The sequence below is a fragment of the Eumetopias jubatus genome, unplaced genomic scaffold, assembly GCF_037043125.1.
Source record: "Eumetopias jubatus isolate StellerSeaLion01/CBP00866 unplaced genomic scaffold, mEumJub1_p1.0 scaffold_6, whole genome shotgun sequence".
NCBI classification, from domain to species: Eukaryota; Metazoa; Chordata; class Mammalia; order Carnivora; family Otariidae; genus Eumetopias; species Eumetopias jubatus.
In genome coordinates this window covers 106,502,354-106,521,742 of record NW_028274812.1, presented here as the reverse complement: position 1 = coordinate 106,521,742, position 19,389 = coordinate 106,502,354, and the positions used below count along the sequence as shown (strand labels likewise).

At 54.1% G+C, this 19,389-nt stretch overlaps 1 protein-coding gene across 1 annotated transcript; it reads left to right on the top strand.

Annotated features, from left to right (window-relative positions):
- The first annotated feature begins 1,696 nt into the window (after positions 1–1,696).
- On the top strand, positions 1,697–19,010 carry CAPN11 (calpain 11). The gene is made up of 22 exons (XM_028097771.2): positions 1,697–1,715; positions 6,158–6,408; positions 6,753–6,822; positions 8,921–9,039; positions 9,892–10,025; positions 10,204–10,372; positions 12,705–12,788; positions 12,885–12,970; positions 13,163–13,237; positions 13,428–13,588; positions 13,717–13,889; positions 15,443–15,454; positions 15,765–15,976; positions 16,271–16,310; positions 16,409–16,477; positions 16,560–16,617; positions 16,758–16,822; positions 17,088–17,156; positions 17,845–17,923; positions 18,017–18,133; positions 18,829–18,887; positions 18,984–19,010. Exons 1-22 carry the CDS (start codon positions 1,700–1,702, stop codon positions 19,008–19,010), a joined length of 2,145 nt encoding a protein of 714 aa, XP_027953572.2. The 5' UTR covers positions 1,697–1,699.
- Positions 19,011–19,389: the final 379 nt, after the last annotated feature.

The window sequence follows — 19,389 nt, the reverse complement described above, 5'->3', positions numbered from 1 at the left end:
CCCAAGCATCGGTGCTTCCGTTCCTGTGGAGTTGGGGTGCACCACCCTCCCAGCACGTAAGTGTGTTCACCAACTCAGAAGCTCTCAACCCAGACCCCATATTTAAGGATCTTTATAGAGGCTTCCTCATAGAGGCATGATTGCTTATTAACTCAATCTCCAGCCCCTCTCCCCTCCCTGGAGAATGAGGAGTGGGGCTAAAAGTTCTAGGCTTTTAATCATGGCTTGGTCTTCCTGGCCACCAGCCCCCATCCTGAGGCTATCCCAAAGTCCTCCAGGAATGACCTTGTTAGAACAAAAGACGCGGTTATTGGGCGCCTGGGTGGCTCAGTCCGTTCAGCATCTGCCTTCGGCTCAGGTCATGATCTCAGGGTCCTGGAATCGAGCCCCACATCAGGCTCCCTGCTCATCAGAGAGCTTGCTTCCCTCTCCCACTCCCCCTGCTTGTGTTCCCTCTCTCGCTGTGTCTCTCTCTGTCAAATAAATAAATAAAATCTTTAAGAAAAAAAAAAGACGCGGTAATCACTCACAAAATTCCAAGGGTTTAGGAGCTCTGTTTCAGGAACCGGGAGCAGAGACCAAAAATATATTTCATACTATATCACCTCTGGCCCTCACCTTTCTCCTCTATAACATGAGGATAACGATACCATGTCCTTGAGCTGTTTTAAGGATTAAACAAGCGGGAAGTTCTTAGCCCAGTGCTTGGCACATAATAAGAACTTAATTAACTGTAATTAATGTTCTTATAGATGAGGAAGTTGAGACCCAGAGAGGGGGGTGGGGAGAACTAGTCCAAAGTCAGCTTGGGACAAGACTCTGTGATTCCATTCAGTGACCTGAGCATCTGCTCTGTGGCTAACGCTCCACCAGGCTGGGCAGAAGGTCACCGGGATGACCTCAACAGTCCCTGTCTTCAACGGCCATACAATATACTATAGGGGCGGGTTTCTCAGGTCAAAGAGTTCATGCTTTCCCCTGGATAGACATGACAGCCAAGCCAGTGGCCTAACCATGACAAGGAGAGTGTTAGCGGTTGAACTGTGTCTCCCCACCCCCCGCCCCCGTCAAAGATATGTTGAAATCCTAAACTCCAGTATCTCAGCACATGACCTTATTTGGAAATGCGGTCATGGCCAAAGTACATATTTAAGATGAAGTCATGCTAGAATAGGGTGGGTCCCTAATCCCATACAACTGGTGTCCGTGTGCGGAGAGACAGAGGGAAGGCCATGTGAAGACACCATGCCATGTCAGTGGGAAGGTGCCTTCTGAAAATGAAGAGGCTTTCAGGATAAAAGGGTCAAGTTGGGGTGTCAGGGATAATCCCTTCCTAGGAGCGTCGGGCTTAAGGAGGGGGCCTCAGACTTGTCCTGATTGGACAGTACAATGAGGACAGCCAGCCTGGTAGAGGTGTCCCCAGGTAGGGGTGCTGGGACTCCCGTCCCCGCAGGGAGATGGCCCTTGGGCTGGTGGGTGGGGACCAGGCAGATCAAAAGGGGCTAGGTTACTGACCGTGCCAGCCTGGGGGTGGGGGGACAGTGGGTAGGAAGACAGAAGAAGAAGGCAACTATTAAAATGTGCCGCTGCCCCAGGATTCCCACTGCAACTGGAGAGTTCTGAGTGGGGGTGGGGGTGGGGGCTCTCTTCCCCCTCCCCCCAGAACCTTCAACTGTCAAGCACCACGCTAGCCACCAACATGCTGTACTCCCCAGGTAGGCGCTGATGGGCCTTGTACCCCTCCTGTACCTCCGCAGACTAGGGCCTCCCCGCAGGGAAGGGGCTGAGCCCCCTGGAGGGTGACCCCTCCATCAGACTGGACACTCCCTTCCTCACACGGTCCACTGATGGCCAGACCCCCAGGAGCCCTTCCTCCTGCCTCCACTGACAGTCGGGGAGTCGGGGAGAGGAGAGGGACCCGTCACCCCGCTCTCACAGCTGCCTGGGAGGGAGGCTTGTGTGAGGGAAGCCCCAGCAGCCATTACAGAAATAAAACTCAGGGAACGGAGAGAACGTCTCCCCAGCCCAGAAGCGTGGGCCTCTTGGTCCAAAAAAACCCAGACCCTAAGAGAACCACCGGAACGGGACTCTGGAGGCAGGCCTGGGGACCTGATCTCAGGGCCTGAGGGAGACAGCACCGGGGGAGAGGGGCGCTCGGCAGAGTTGACCTGTTCTGTGGGGTGGGGGCTAAGTGGTGGGGGGCAGCCAGTCCCACCAGCAGAAGGGCTCAGCCCTGCCCCTCCCCCAGCCTGGGAGGGCAGCGGGCTTCTGCTATAAAGGGCACCCCAGATCCTGGCTTCTTGGGCCCGCGCCATCTGCCTGGACCCTACAAGTGTAGGCCTCGCCCTAAGAGAAGACCTAACCCGGTCCTCGCTCTTCAGAAGTCCCCTGAGGAGTCTAGACAACGTCTTTGTTTCCCGCCAGCTTTGGAAACTCAGCTGTCCCCAAATCTGCAGGCCTCCGTCTGGTGGGGAGGCTGCACCGCCCTCCGCGACAACTCCCCACCTGCAGGGGAGACAGGATACACACCTGGGACAGAGAGCTTCCTAGCCACTCATGGCCACCTGTCTGTCCTTCCCACAGCCAGCCTTGTCTGTCTGTCTCAGCCTGCCCACGCCCCTAAGCCCACCTGACAGGGCCCGGGTCTGTCACCCTCTTTGTGTGTGTGTGTGTGTGTGCGCGCGTGCGTGTGTGTGTGCGCGCGTGCGTGTGTGTGTGTGTGTGTGTGTGTGTGTGTGTGTGTGTCCCGGCCAGCCAGCTGAGTAATGCGCTCAGACCCAGCACTCCAGAGGGAAGAGGAAGCTGAGATTTAACTTCACAGCCTTGGTCTGCCCTCTGAGATTCTCCAGTTTTCCTGGACCCCATCCCCTCCTCTGGCCCTTCCAGACCCCGAGGAGAGACTGGCACAGTCACTCCCGGAGGCAGCCAAGTCAGAGGCCTCCGAAGGCGACCCCGTGGTGGAAGGGCAGAGTGGTTCACCTCACTGCGCGCGTGCCCTTGGGCCCCTCACTTAACCCAGGTCTCTCAACCCAGACACTTGACATTTGCGGCAGGATAACTCTTTGTCATGGGGCTGTCCTGAGCACTGTAGGATGTTTAGCGGCCTTTCCAGCCTCTACCCACCGATACCAGGAGCACCCCCCTGCTCCCCAGTTATGCCAACCAAAAATGTCTCTAGACATTGCCGACATTGCCGAGCGTCCCCTGGAGGGGAGATCTCCCAGGTGGAAGACCTCTAGCCCTAACACCTCCGGGTGGGCCCTGGGGTAGGCCTAGGTCACTTGGGACAGTCATCCCTGCCCTGCCGGTGACCTGGGCCAGGGGTGAGGACCAGGTGATGAAACAAGACCAGTTCTGATTCTCATCTCTCCTCGGGGATGTTCTGCAGCCTGCCTCTCTGGACCCTCTTCACCTGAAGGGGGTTCCAAGGTTTGTCCCCCACAGGCCTCCCTCCAAGTCTTTCCCTTGCTCTTTGAGCAAAGAAATAAGCCACTTATTCCCCTGCTGCCGCAACACACCCCTTTATTCGTTTTCCCCTGGCCTGAGGGAGTGAGAAGGAGCTCCTCTACTATTTCTAAGAGAAAGCCAGAGGGCCTGGGTGGGAAGAGAGAGGGCGGGGGGAAAGGGAGAGGAAGGGGGTTAGAATGCCCAGATTCCCACTGCACACACCCTCTTCCCTGCCCCCAACCCTGACCCTTCCAGGGCCAGGAAGTTCTGGCACCCCCACCCTCAGGGGCCGGTCAGGAAGAAGGGGGCAGTCACCCCGCCCGCAAGAACCTCCCAATTATCCCCCCTGATCTGGGTGGCCTCTCTCCCCGGCCCCTCCTCCCTGCCTCTATGGCCCATGAAGCTGATGGGGAAGAGGGATAGTCTGGTGAGGGTCCTCTCAGAGCTCCCTGCAGGCGAGTGCTCACTTCTGACGCCTCAGTGCCCAGCACAGACTGAGTGTTCCACGGAGGTGGCTGAGATGAGTTACGGTTTGCTCTAAGGAGCTCACACCGAGACAGACAGACAGACACACCGAGATCTCAACATGCTGCTGCATCCTTACAATCATTGAGTCCTAGGAGGGAGGAGGGCTGCTCTATGATCCCAGTAGGAACTCAAGAAATACCATTTACCCAGCCAGGTCAGTAGGGGAAAGGCCACAATGCAAGGCATTCATTCATTCATTCATTCATTCATCCCCTGAAAGCACTTCTGAGCCCCTGCTTGGCCAGGTGCTATGTGAGACAGAGGGAACCCAGCGGTGGACAGAGAAGCCCCCACCTCCCCCCTTGAGAGCTCACAGACAAGCCAACTCAGAACCCGCAGGCAGCGATGGGTGTCCCAGCAAAGGAAAGTGCTGGAGGTGGGGGCTGCCCCAAACCCTGCCTGGGCACATTAGGGGAGGGCTTCCCCAAGGAGGTGGCATTGAGCAGGGCCTAGAAGGCTGAGCAGGACTTTCCCTAGTGGATAAGGTGTGTGCGTGGGAGCAGGAATGATTCCAGGCAGAGGCACCGAGGCAGGAGTGGTCCAGTGCAGCTGAGAAAAGGCTCCCCGTGCTGGAAGGTGCTGGGCCTCTCAGTGGCAGCCTGGTTTGGGTTTGTCAGGCTGACAAGGGGAGACCACAGGGGCATTCCTAGGCCTAGGGAAGTCCCAAGAAGACACCGCTGTGGGACAGGAGAATGGGTGGGCTTGGTTGGGGTAGTGGGAAGGGTCAAGGGGCATCAGAGAAGTTTCTCCACAAACGGCGCATGATCCCCTTAGTTGATGAAGATGGGAAGATGGTGCTATTCCACAGGACTTCCCACTGCGGGGAGGCACCTCCCTCTGGGGGTACTGTCAGGGTAAGGTCTGCCCTTGCCTGGGGTCTGCAGTCAGACTCCGTCCCATGCCCACCCCTCACCTGTGACCTTGGGCATGCTCCTTGACCTCGGGACCTCTGCTTCCTCTTCCAGTAATTGAGAATATTGCATGGATCTTTCTGGATGCTGGTGTGCCTGGCGCAGAGCAAGCACTCAGTGCTGTTAGCTTTGCTACTGTAACTCTTCTCCTTGTCTGCCAACTCGAGGGAGGATGAATCACCGAGACCCCCTGCTCTCGCCTCAGTGGAGCTCAGCCCTCTGTGGGCTCAACCTGGGTCTCACCTCTAGACAGCCTCGAACCCTCCTGTCCCTCCCTGCAGCTGCCCCTTCCTTTCCCCCACTCTGGTTCCTCCCACACCGCGGCACCAACCAGGCTCTGTTTAACTCAGACCACACCCTTCTACTACTCTCTCTATATAGATTGGCCTATTTGGGGCATTTTATAGAAATAGAATCATGCAGTCTGTGGTTCTTTGTGACTGCCTTCTTTCACTTAGCATCATGTTTCTGAGGCTCATCCATGTTGTAGCATGGGTCAGTACTTCATTTCTTTCTTTTTTTTTTTGAGAGAGAGAGAGCGAACACGCACGCGTGCACACACATACACGTGCGCGAGCATGCACCAGTGGGGGTAGGGGCAGAGCGAGAGGGAGAGAGAGAATCTCAAGCAGGCTCCACGCTCAGTGCAGAGCCCTCACGACCTGAGACCATGACCTGAGCCAAAATCAAGAGTCAGACGCTTCACGGACTGAGCCACCCAGGTGCCCCCAACACTTCATTTCTTTTTGAATGATATTCTTGTATGAATGATATTCCATTGTATGTATGTTTCCCGTCTTACTGGTTCTTTTATCAGCTGATGGAACTTGGGGTTTCTTCCCACTTTTTGGCTATTGCGAATAATGCCATGAACATTTGTGTACAAGTTTTCTATAGGGACACACGTTCTCCTTTCTCTTGGGTGTATACCTAGAGGTGGAATTGCTGGATCATATGGTAATGATTCTATGCTTAACTGTTTGAGGGATGGCCAGGCTATTTTTCAAAGTGGCTGCACCCTTTTATATTCCCACCAGCAGTGGATGAAGCTTCCAATTTCTCCACATCCTCTCTGACCCTTGTTATTATCAGTCTTTTTTATTATAGCCATCCTGGGGGGTGCAAAGTGGTGGATCATTGAGGTGGGTTTGCATTTGCCTGGTGACTGATGGTGTTGAGCATTTTTGTGTATCTTCTTCAGAAAAACTATCTATCCAGATCCCTTGTCCATTTTTTTTAACTGGGTTATCTGTCTTTTCATTGTTAAGCAGAGTCCATTTTCATGGATCCAGGAATGGCGGCTCACGTAAGCCAGAACCGCCTCAGAGCCAAGGGCGTGGGCCAACACCACAAGGCCCAGAACTACAATAACCAGAACTATGAGGACCTGCAAGCAGCCTGTCTGAGGAGGGGGGAACTGTTCGAGGACTCCTTTTTCCCCGCCGAACCCAGTTCCCTGGGCTTCAAGGATCTGGGCCCCAGCTCCAAAAACGTGCAGAACATCTCCTGGCAGCGGCCTGGTGTAGGTATTGGGAGGGGAGGCGTGGATCCCATGATGAGATCCCATGACGCCCCCATCACTGTGAAATCTCCCGTCCCCTGACCCTCTATCCTGACCCTGGATCAGGCCTGGGGACAGTTCTGGCCATGCTTACACCAAACCTCTCAGAGAACCCCTGGGAAAATCACTCACTGACCTTGGCTGCCCCATCCTACAACTCTGCTGAGCTCGTCCTGTGACCTTCCCCTTCCGGTGCCATGTTTTCCCCTAGAACGTGGAGGTGGACGTCATTCCCCAGGAATGGGGAGAGGGAGGTTAGGAGGGGGATGTCTGGGCCCCCTAAAGTCCTTATTCCTTCTCTGCAGCAAATCACAAGCAATCCTCACTTCATTGTGAACGGGATCAGTCCAACAGACATCTGCCAAGGCGTCCTTGGTGAGTGGGGAGCAATAAAGCTGGTGTGGAAGGAGGGGGTGAATCGCGGAAGAAGGCTGAGGTAGGGGGAGAGCCAGGGTGTCTTTTGAGGCTGGGGAGCTGGGACCCCCTAGGTTCAGACAGTCTCTCCTCTTTCCTTGCCCCGCCCCTCCTGAGGAGAGGGGAGTGAGGCTGCCAGGTATATTCTCCCTGCTCCACCCCCGCCAGTGTGATTCCAGCCCCACCTGCCGCTCTCTGGGTCTGGGAGCAAGCTGGGTCGTCTAGCAGTTACCCATCGCCACACAGTCAATTGTCCCCAGGACTCAGTGATTTAAAGCAATGACAAACATCTATCATCTCAGTTTCTGTGGGTCAATAATTCGTAAGGAACAGAGCAGGTTAGGTCTGACTCAGAGTCTCTCATGAGGCTGCCATCAAGATATCAGGCGGAGCCCTGTTCATCTGAAGGTTTCACGGGAGCTGCAGGATCCGCTCCCAAGATGGCATGCTCACGGGCCAGGAGACCTCCGTTCCCTGCCTCGTAGGCTTCCCCGTGGGACGGCCTGAGTGTCCACACAACCTGCTGGCTGGTTCCCCCAGACAGAGTGATCCAAGAGAGAGAACAAAGAGGAAACCGTCATGCCTTTTACCGCCTCAGGAGAACACACACGGTCCCCTCCACCACATTCCAATTGGTCAAAGCAAGCGCGGAATCTGGCCCACCTTTCAAGGGGAAGGAGTTAGGCTCCGCCTCCCGGGGGGGGGAAAGTCAAAGAGCTTGAGGCCCTATTTTTTAAGCACCTGCAGAAAAAAAATAAATAAGCGCCTGCAGGTGCCAGAACTTGCTCGGTCTGACGTATCAAATAAAGGAGCACTAGGTTCCTCGGCCCACTCTCCCACGGGCTCCTGTGCCAGCCCCACGGGATAGCTTCCTCCCTGAGGAAGGGCTCCTCCAAACCCTTCACTGCATCTTCAGGGGTAAGACCAGGGCGGCCTTCCTCTGGGGCTGAATTCTGTCGTATCTGTGGCAGAGAAAAGTGCAGGTTGTGGGCAGGGCGGAAGCCAAGGAGACCTCAGGCCCCACGTCTGCCGCTGTGGCTCACTGCGCTGCGAGAGGAGAACCGGCTTCCTCCTGGTTAGGTGTCCTTTTGGCAATGGAGGATTGGAGTGTCCTTAACCCCCCCCCCACCACCCTTTGCCTCCCTCCAAGGGTACCCCAGGCAGCCACGAGGCCACTGGTAATCACAGATGCTTTCCCGGTGCCCTCGGCCTGAGCCTGGCCATGGAACACTCACTCAGGGTACCACCCTGCCCTTGGCCCCACCCAGCAAGATCTGAGGTACCCAGGAGAGAGATTTCGATGGATGACCTTAGCCTAGGGATACTGCCCCTAGGCCCCATCAATGCCTAGCCCCAGGGACCCAGCTGGAGTACAGACTAAGCCCCTTGGGTCTCCAGTATGATGTGAGTGGCATCAGGGAGAGATGTCTTGACTGATACACTGATGTAATCATAGAGTAGAAGTAGAAGGCAGGGGGCATGGGGGGAGGTGACTGGATTTGTTCAAGGGATGGGAGAAAACTGGCTCTCTCCACAAAGCAGATCTCAGGGTAAGGAGCAAGACAGAGGCCAGGGCGCCTGGGTGGCTCAGATGGTTAAGCGTCTGCCTTCGGCTCAGGTCATGATCCCAGGGTCCTGGGATCGAGTCCCGCATCGGGCTCCCTGCTTCTTGGGAGCCTGCTTCTCCCTCTGCTTCTCTCTCTCTCTCTCCTCCTCTGTCTCTCATGAATAAATAAATAAAATCTTAAAAAAAAAAAAAAAAAAAGACAGAGGCCAAATACCTCCTCCCCAAATCCAAAAACCGAAGCATCTGTCTCTAACTTGTGAATCTCTTACCTAATAGAAAAGGTAAAGAGCCTCACCCCCCAGAGCCTGTTCCTTCAGCCCTGTTTCTCCCTACTAGATTCCTTCCTGAACAGTCCTTAGTGGGACAGCCAGAGGAGGAGCAGCTCTGTGGGGGAGGGGCCACAGAGCCCGTTCCTGCTCCTTTAGGGCTTGGATTCTGGGACCCACACTCACAAAATGGGAGGGAGAGGCAACCCCCTTCCTGTCTTTCCAGGGGACTGCTGGCTGCTGGCTGCCATTGGCTCCCTTACCACATGCCCCAAACTGTTGTACCGTGTGGTACCCAAGGGGCAGAGCTTCAGGAAGAACTATGCCGGCATTTTCCATTTTCAGGTGAAGGTTGATTTGGAAGCTGGAGTTGTTTTGTGGTGTGTGTGTGTGTGTGTGTGTGGGTGTGTGAGAGAGAGAGAGAGAGAGGGGAGGGAGAAAGAAGAATTATATGTGCTTTGAAGTTACCTTTTTTCTTTTCTTTTTGAAAAATGACTTTTATTAGGATGGGCTTTTGTCTAATTATCAGAGAAATAGCTGCTTACTAAAGAAATCATGTAAGCTAATTTTTTAAAGCCCCAAAAGAAAATAATCGTTATTTTGCGGCTTTCCTTCTGTTTCTCTTTCTCTATCCCTCTCTGTCTCTGTCTCTTTCTCTTGGGAGAAATGTGTGTGTGTGTGTGTGTGTGTGTGTGTGTGTGTGTGTGTGTGTGTATGACATGGGGAGTCAACGGTCAATCAGGGTCACATAATTTTTATAATCTGCTCATTAAGTTTAGTGACATGTGGACAAATTCCTCACATCACAAAACTATTTCTGAGAATCACAAGAGTTTTTTAAAACCTCAGAAATCCTAAAGCCCAACCAAGGTCAAAGCGTGGGTGGTGTCCCTCTGGAGGCCCTGGCAGAAACTAGAGTTGAGGCTGGGGGCGAGTTTCAGGCTTTTCACTGCCTTTCACTCACGCCTTGGCCATTCTGGGGAGTGGGCGCTCTGCAGCGGGCATGTCGCTGATCCTAGCCACCAGGAGGTGCTCGCGTAATGCATCTCTTACACAAGGAGTGTGTGTGAAGTGCGGGGGGGGGGGGGTGTGCTCATGGGAGGGGGCGTGGCGCATGTGTGCATGCGTGTGCTTGGAGGAAGGCCTGGGCCACACAGATGCCCTAAGCCCCACTGAGGTCCACCTTGCCGCCCACAGATTTGGCAGTTTGGGCAGTGGGTGGACGTGGTGGTGGACGACCGGCTGCCCACCAAGAATGGCAAGCTGGTGTTCGTGCATTCCGCTGAGCGCACTGAGTTCTGGAGTGCCCTGCTGGAGAAGGCATATGCCAAGTGAGTGCCCCAAGGTGGGCTTGCCTCCAAGCCTGCCCTGACAGGTAGGGATGCAGCTGGAATCAGGGGAAAAGGCAGAGGGAGGTCAGGGTATCCCTTCCTTCCCTCCCCACGCCCTCCCATGTCCAAGCTGACCTGTCTATCCCAGAGCGCAAAAGTGCCCTCTCTGTGCCCACAGGCTGAACGGGTCCTATGAAGCACTGTCGGGGGGCAACACCGTAGAGGGCTTTGAGGACTTCACGGGGGGCGTGACCTATAGCCTCCAACTCCAGAAGCCCCCTCGGAACCTGCTGAGGATGCTTAGGAAGGCCATCGAGCGATCCTCCCTCATGGGCTGCTCCATCGAAGTAAGCCATACTTGGTCCTGCCTCAGGGCCTTTGTACCTGCTGTGGCTTTCACCTAGAAGGTTCTTTCCCCAGAGAGCTGCATGACCAGCTCCTTCTCATTCACATCTCAGTTCAAATGCCCCTTCCTCAGGCTTCTCTCCTCTACCTCCCAATCTAAATCAGTTGCTCCTAACCTCATTTGCTCTCCTTTGTTTTTTTTTTTTTTCCCCTCAGCATTTATGGTGCTCTGTCAGGGTCTTACTTAGGATTATTGTTATTCACAGCCTGTCTTCTCCCAGCTGTTTCAGTCAGTGAGGGCAGTGACTTGTCTCATTCACTGCCGGATCCCAGGACTTAGGGTGCCACTTGGCATGCAGTAGACGCCCAGCAAATAAATATTTATTCAAATAAATAAATGAACCTGGAGCGCAACCATATGACCCTGCAGTTGCATTCTTGGGCTTTTATCCCAGAGAAATGAAGACTTACATGCCCGCACACAAATGTTCACAGGGGCTTTATTCATCGTAGCCAAAAACTGGGAATAGTCTAGATGTCTTCAGTGAGTGAATCATTAAACTGTGGTGCACATATGCCAGGGGACATGACTCAGCAATAAAAGGAAATGAACTATTGATACATGCAACTACTTGGATGAATCCCAAGGGAATTAAGCTGAATGAAAAAACCGAAGAGAGTTCCATACTGTATGATTCCATTTCCCTGACAGTCTTGAAATGATAAAATTATTTTAAGATTTTATTTTATTTTGGGCGCCTGGGTGGCTCAGTTGGTTAAGCGACTGCCTTCGGCTCAGGTCATGGTCCTGGAGTCCCGGGATTGAGTCCCGCATCGGGCTCCCTGCTCAGCGGGGAGTCTGCTTCTCCCTCTGACCCTCTTCCCTCTTGTGCTCTCTATCTCTCATTCTCTCTCTCTCAAATAAATAAATAAAATCTTTAAAAAAAAAAGATTTTATTTTTAAGTAATCTCTGCACCCAACTTGGGGTTCAAACTCACAACCCTGAGATCAAGAGTGGCACCCTCCACCATCTGAGCCAGCCAGGTGCCCCGAAATGACAAACTTTTTAAAAAATGGAGAACAGGGGTGCCTGGGTGACTCCATCGGTTGAGTGTCTGACTCTTAACTTCAGCTCAGGTCAAGATCTCAGATCCTGGGATCTGTTGGCCTAGGCTCCGCGCTCGGCAGGAGTGGGGGGGTCTACTTGAAGATTCTCTCCCTCTGCCCCTCTCCCCCACCCCCAGTTACGCACGCGCTCTCTAGCTCTGATGTGAATAGATAAAATCTTTTAAAAAAATAAAATAAAAATAAAATGAAAGTGGAGAACTGATAAGCAGTTGTGAGAGGTCAGGGAAGATGATAGCAAGTGGAGGCGGGCATGGTTATAAGAGGGTAGCACAGGGGATGCCTGCGGTGCTAGGACGGTTCTGTGGTGGTGGTGCAGAGAGTAGACACGTGGTACAATTGCACTAAACATACACAAAGGACTACTGGCAAAAGTGGGGACATTTGTAGAAGCCTGACAGATTGCATCAACATCATGACAGTCTTGCTACTGCTATTGTACTACAGTTTTGTGAGATGTTACCACTGGGGGAAACGATACGGGATGCATTGGATCTTTCTGGATTTTTTTCTTGTTTTCCGTAGGCTCCATGCCCAATGCAGGGCTTGAACTCATGACTCCAAGACCAAGAGTTGCCCGCTCTACTGGCTGAGCCAGCCAGGCGCCCCTCCCTGGATTGTTTCTTTTTTTTATTTTTTTAAGATTTTTTTTTTATTTATTTATTTGAGAGAGAGAGAATGAGAGATAGAGAGCACAAGAGGGAAGAGGATCAGAGGGAGAAGCAGACTCCCTGCCGAGCAGGGAGCCCGATGCGGGACTCAATCCCGGGACTCTGGGATCATGACCTGAGCCGAAGGCAGACGCTTAACGACTGAGCCACCCAGGTGCCCCTGGATTATTTCTTACAACTGCATGGGAATCTACAATTATTTGCAAATACCAGGTTTAATTTAAAAAACAAACAAACAAACAAACAAAACTGAACCCCAGGGCGCCTGGGTGGCTCAGTTGGTTAAGCATCTCCCTTCGGCTCAGGTCATGATCCCGGAGTCCTGGGATCAAGTCCTGCATCGTGCTACCTGTTCAGCGGGGAGTCTGCTTCTCCCTCTCCCTCTGCCCCTCCCCCCTGCTCGGGCTCTCTCTCCCTCTCTCTCTCTCTCAAATAAATAAAATCTTAAAAAGTGAACCCTGAGAGTGCTCACATCTCTTCGGGGGACCCCAGTGCCTCTGACCGGATCCTGAATTCTTCTCCTTCTCTGTTCTATAGGTCACCAGCGATAGCGAGTTGGAGACCTTGACCCAGAAGATGCTGGTGAGAGGGCATGCTTACTCCGTGACCGACCTCCAGGACGTGAGTCTGCCAACCGCATACTACCCTGAGCCAAGGAGCCCCAGGGAATCCCTCCTGCCTGAGGCCCCTGACCTTTGGCCACACCCCTCCCACCAGGTCTGGTACCAAGGCAGGACAGAAACCCTGATTCGGGTCCGGAATCCCTGGGGCCGGATCGAGTGGAATGGAGCCTGGAGTGACAAGTAAGCGCCCCTAACCAGCACTGTCCGGTGTGGGGCAGAGCGCCCAGCAGGCCCACGAGCGAGGCAGTGCCACCCACCAGATTCTCCATCTAACTCAGGACCCCCAAGGCAGGGGTGAGGGAATCCCTTGGGGAGGACCAAAATGCCTCCTGAGCCCCGCCCCTCTCCCTCCACCACCTGTCTCTGCTCCAGCGCCAGGGAGTGGGAAAAGGTGGCACCGGACGTCCAGAGGCAGCTCCTGCTCAGGAAGGAGGATGGGGAGTTCTGGTCAGTGCAGCTCAAGGCAGGGACGGTGGGGTGGGGGGCATCCTTCTGCCCCCATGCCCCGTCCCTTCCTTTCCTCTGCCACCCTCGCACCTGTGCCTTTGATGGAGAGGCTCCTGGGGGAGCAGTGGGGGGGAGTTATGGGTGTGGGATGCCGCAGGCTCCAGCCGTCACCCCACCCCCCGCACTGCAGGATGTCCTATGAGGACTTCCTGGACAACTTCACGCTGCTGGAGATCTGCAACCTGACGCCCGATGCCCTCACTGGGGACCACAAGAGCTACTGGCACACCACCTTCTATGAGGGCAGCTGGCGGCGCGGCAGCACTGCGGGGGGCTGCAGGAACCACCCTGGTGGGTGACGGGACCCAGGGCCCACCGTGCAGGACGTCGGGGGGGCCCCACAGATCCTGCCAGGCTGGTCAAGGAGGCAGGCCCAGGGCTGGGAAGGGCAGAGCCCTGCTGACCTGCTTCCTCCACAGACACGTTCTGGAGCAACCCCCAGTTTAGGATCTCTCTCCCCGAAGAGGACGACGATGACCCAGAGGACGACCAAGCCGTCTGCACCTGCTTGGTGGCCCTGATGCAGAAGAACTGGCGACGGGCGCGGCCCCAAGGAGCCCAGCTGCAGACCATTGGCTTTGTCATCTACATGGTGGGTACTCTAGCAGGTCCCCCAGCCAGTCTCTTGCTCCCTCGCCTGGCCTCACCCCTGCAACACCCTTCCAAAGGCCTTACGAATAGGAACGCCTTCCAGGAAGAGGAAGGAGATGGAGCACCAGGGAGGTGGGGTTACTTGCCCAAGTTCACACACCCAGGGCTCAGAAACAGAGCCTGTGTCCTGATTCCCAAACCCTCTGAGACTTCTCCAAACCATCCCAGAGTCTCCCCGCCCAGATACCCCCACACAGAGCACTGACTCCAGCAGCCAAGAGAAATCCCTGGCAATGTTTCAAAATCATGCTTTGTAAAATCCTATGAATGACCATTTGTTCAAATAGTTATGGAACCCCTGCTGTGTGCCAGGCCCCAGTCCAGTCTCCACTGGGTCAGTAGTGAACAAACAGACACAAATCTTGCCCTCCTTCTAGACTGTGAGCCCACCAGATTAACAGACACCAGACATGCCTCAAGATATTTCCAAGGTTAGACGTGGTCTTTCAGGAAAGGTTATATTCTCTAGTTCCCACCCCGAGCTCTGCAGGGCATCAACGTGTTAAAGGCTCTGGTTATCTCTATAGGAGAACAACCTATTTTTTTTTAAAGATTTTATTTATTTATTTGAGAGAGAGAATGAGAGATAGAAAGCACGAGAGAGAAGAGGGTCAGAGGGAGAAGCAGACTCCCTGCTGAGCAGGAAGCCCGATGCGGGACTCGATCCCGGGACTCCAGGATCATGACCTGAGCCGAAGGCAGTCGCTTAACCAACTGAGCCACCCAGGCGCCCCAACAACCTATTTATCTTGGTCTAACCCACCTTTTTACAGAACTAATGGGTCTAACCCACTTGGTCTAACCCACCTTTTTTTTTTTTTTAAGAATTTATTTATTTATTTGACAGAGAGAGACAGAGTGAGAGAGGGAACACAAGCAGGGGGGTGGGAGAGGGAGAAGCAGGCTTCCCGCGGAGCACGGAGCCCGATGTGGGGCTCCATCCCAGGACCCTGGGACCATGACCTGAGCCGAAGGCAGATGCTTAACAACTGAGCCACCCAGGCGCCCCTCTAACCCACCTTTTTAAAGAACTATTTTACAGAACTATGTTTAACGCTCAATTTCAGTAATCACCTATTAACTTCCTGCAGGATAAGAATGTTCCATGGAAAGTGCTCACGTTCAGGAAAATGCTCTCCTAGATTTTCATCCCAGTTGATTTTTAGCAGTGTGAAGTTGGGCACGTTACCTCACCTCTTGGGATTCAGTTTCTTGTCCTTAAACTGCAGTGGTAGAAATCTCCCCCCACCGGCAAAACTTTGTATAAACTGTACTTTGCTCTCCCAAACTTAGGGACTATCAATATTAACGCTAGGACTTTTAGCTATTTGAGTCCATGCCCCACCCTGCTGCCAGTGTCCCAGTGCCCCCAACACCCCCGAACACACACACACACACACACACACACACACACACACACAGTACCTGGCTTCTACAGGCCTGAGCCCCTTCACCATCCTGGGGCTCTGACCTCCCTCTCTCTTCTCTTCCTAGGTCCCAAAAGAGGTACAGAAGATGTGGGGCTTGATTCTGGGCAGGCACTACCCCACCTCTGGCTGCATGTGGATGGGCAAAGGGTGGAATTCAGCCAACGGCTCTCAGGGCCCCTGGGTTAGGATTCCAGCGCCCTAGGGCCTCAGGTGGGAGTTGGGGCAGGAGATCATACCGAGGTTACCTGCCAGTTGGATGGTGTCCAGGACGGGTCAGTTTGTGGTGACGCCTCCCGCAAGCCTTGCCCAGCCAGGCTTCACTTTCGGGGTCCCTCTTTCCTTACCCTCCCATGCCAGCCCTGTACCCACCTCCAAAGCACATATAGTTTCAGAACATCCAGGATATTCGCTTGAAGAAGGACTTCTTCATAAAGTATCAGGACCATGGCTTCTCAGAGATCTTTACTAACTCACGTGAGGTGAGCAGCCATCTCCGGCTGCCTCCGGGGGAATATGTCATCATTCCCTCCACCTTTGAGCCACACAGGGATGCTGACTTCCTGCTTCGGGTCTTCACAGAGAAGCACAGCGAGTCCTGGTGAGGAGCCCTACCTCGCTGCTCCAAGGCCACCTGCCCAAGAGCTGTAGGATGTCACGCTTAGGGAGCAGTCATCTGGGCCTCCCCAAATCTACCCTTATTTTAAGTCAGGGACACTGAGGCACAAGGAGGAGGAGTCCCTGTTGGGAGCAGACCAGAATCAGAACCCAGATCCCATGCAGCCTGTTCCACGTTGCTTCAGATACATGACATGATCTCCTCACAACCACCCCATTAAAATCCCTGTCTCCCTGATCCTGGATACCTCCCAAGACTTCCTCCACTTTTGCTCAGGGAACTGGATGAAGCCAACTACGCTGAGCAACTCCAGGAGGTGAGGGGATGCTGTGGGGTGGAGGGATCAGAGGAAGCATCTGGGGAGTGTGAAGGAACTTTCTGGACTGGGTCCCCTTCCCACTCCTTTCCCTGCAGGAGAAATTCTCTGAGAAGGACATAGATCAGGACTTCATACATTTGTTTGAGATAGTGGCGGGAGGAGAGGTGAGAGACTGAGGTCTGGGTGCCCGAAGGAGGTGGCCAGGGTGAAGGTGTCGGAGAAGAAGTTGACGGTCCCCCTTTCTAGGGCAAGGAGATCGGCATGTATGAGCTACAGAAGCTGCTCAACAAGGTGGTCACCAAACGTGAGTCTTTCAACCCGCCCCCCGCCCCCACCGCTCACAACCTTTCCCCTGCAGCTTGTGCCTTACCTCCACCACTCCCGGCATCCCCCACAATGTTCCACTCACTCCTTCTGTCTTCCCGCCCCTTCCTTCCCTCACAGTCAGAAACTTCAGGACCACGGGCTTCGGCCTAGATGTGTGCCGCTGTATGGTCAACCTCATGGATGTATCTTCTTGTCCAGCGCTCTCCCACGCCTGACCCCCACCCCCAAGCCTAGCCCCCAGAGGTGGTCACCTCTCTGGCCAGCCATGCCCTCCTTCCTGCTGGGGATTAGACTCTGAGGTAGCAAAAGGTGCCATTCTGGCTGTTACCATAGTGACCACACAGGAACCCCTGGTCTCACACGGCCCCCCACTCAGTGAGCCCCCCTGCTTCCCTGACCCCAAGATACCCTCTTCACTCTTCTCTGGCATCCTTGACCACCCCCCAGAAAGATGGCTCTGGCAAGCTGGGGCTTCCCGAGTTCCAGATCCTGTGGAAAAAAATCAAGAAATGGATGGTAAAAAAAAAAAATTGAAAGGGCAGTTTATGGCGGGCAGAGAGGGCGGTCCTCAGGAGTGATGGGGATTAGTAAGGATGATGCTAGAATGGGGGCCCCCGAATAGACACACACACACAGGACAGGATCTGTGGAAGTGTTTGTATATTGGCTAGCCAAAATATTTATTTGTTTGTTTGTTTGTTTGTTTGTTTATTTTTTACAGATTTTATTTATTTATTTGACTGAGAGAGACACAGCGAGAGAGGGAACACAAGCAGGGGGAGTGGGAGAGGGAGAAGCAGGCTTCCCGCGGAGCAGGGAGCCCTGATGCGGGGCTCGATCCCAGGACCCTGGGATCATGACCTGAGCCGAAGGCAGACACTTAACGACTGAGCCACCCAGGAGCCCCTAGCCAAAATATTTAACAACCAGTACAATCCAGGCATCAGCCAGCTTAAAGGGTACATGCGGAAGGCCCAGTTGGGAGTGGGTCTTTCAGACCACTGACTCAGTTTCCAACCCCCTTCCCTTGCCAGACGTCCCCTACAGTCACTAGATGACAGGAATATTGGTCACTCAGGGAGTGGGCCACGGTAGGCAGCCCTGGGTCTTGGGTAGCCCTTGTAGGTTAACTGTATGAAAGCCTTTCATTATTTCAACCACCACCCTATGCACACGGCCCTACCTCATCTGTCTGTCCCTTCAGGACATCTTCCGAGAGTGTGACGAGGACCACTCAGGCAGCTTGAACTCCTATGAGATGCGCTTGGCAATCGAGAAAGCAGGTTAGCAGGGGGTCAAGAGAGGGTTTGGGGGCAGGGAGGGAGGACGCAGTGGCCAGAGGGCTGGACCCCCCTCCTCACTCCTCTCTCTCCCAGGCATCAAGTTGAATAACAAGGTGACACAGGTGCTGGTGGCCAGGTATGCAAACGATGACATGATCGTGGATTTTGACAGCTTCATCAGCTGCTTCCTGAGGCTGAAGGCCATGTTCAGTGAGTCAGTCATCTGCCCACTCCCCATCCTGGGCTAAGGACCAGGGGCCGCCTCCCACACACCCACATGAGGAGCACTCTGCTCCCAAACCATGTCCCCTTAAGAGCACAGATGATCTGGGTTCAAATTCCAGCTCCACCAGTTGTTGGCTCTGTGCCTTGAGCAAGTCATTTATCTCTCTGTGGCTCTGTCCTCTGTTCTCATCTATAAAATGTGGACAACAGGGGCGCCTGGGTGGCTCAGTTGTTAAGCATCTGCCTTCGGCTCAGGTCATGATCCCAGGGTCTTGGGATCCAGTCCCGCATCGGGCTCCCTGCTCAGTGGGAAGCCTGCTTCTCCCTCTCCCACTCCCCCTGCTTGTGTTCCCTCTCTCGCTGTGTCTCTCTCTGTCAAATAAATAAATAAAATCTTTTAAAAAATAAAAATAAAAAAATAAAATGTGGGCAACAACAAGATTGGCCTCCTAGGATGGAGGTCCAGAATACAGGAGTTCGCATATGGCGACACTTAGCATACGGCTCATAGCAAGACCATGAGGTGTTATCCTTAAGTCCTTCCAGGGCTGAGGGCTAGCTGGGAAGCAGCAAGGGACAGCTTCTTACGCCCTTTCTGACATCCTGCCTCTTTGGGAGTAGGTCTTGCAGACCACAGACTCAGCTCCCAAACCCCTCCCCTTGCCTCCTCTCTGAAACAGCATACTTTCTGTCCATGGACCCCAAGAATACTGGCTATATTCACCTGAATCTGAACCAGGTACATGGAAGGGATTTTCTGGCACTCCCACTCACGGCACCCCCAGCCATCCTACCCACCCCCCAATCCTTGGATCTGCTTCTTTTCTCCCCACAGTGGCTGCAGACAACCATGTGGGGATAGAGGAGCTCCAGGAGCCTGGCCCCCATCACCACCACCACCAGTGTGGGGCTTCTGGCCCCAGAGCAGGGGCTTCCTTGCTGCACTCGGCTCCGCAGTCTCTGCTGATGGAATGGGCTCCAGCTAGTGGCACCCGGGCCCTGGAGGCTGAGCTTACTCCAGCGCCAGGCCCTCTCTCGTCACCCTCCCATTGCCCACCCTCCTAGCCCAACGTGTTTCTCTTTTTCCCCAGCCTGCTTCTGGTGGCTGGATTCCCCCGTCTCTCTCTCTCTCTCTCTCTCTCTCTCTCTCTGAGTATATTTTTACCGAGATTAAGTGTCACTTCCCCAGTGGCTGTGGAGGCTCTCCACCACTTTCCTGCTCACACCCATCCGCTCACTAC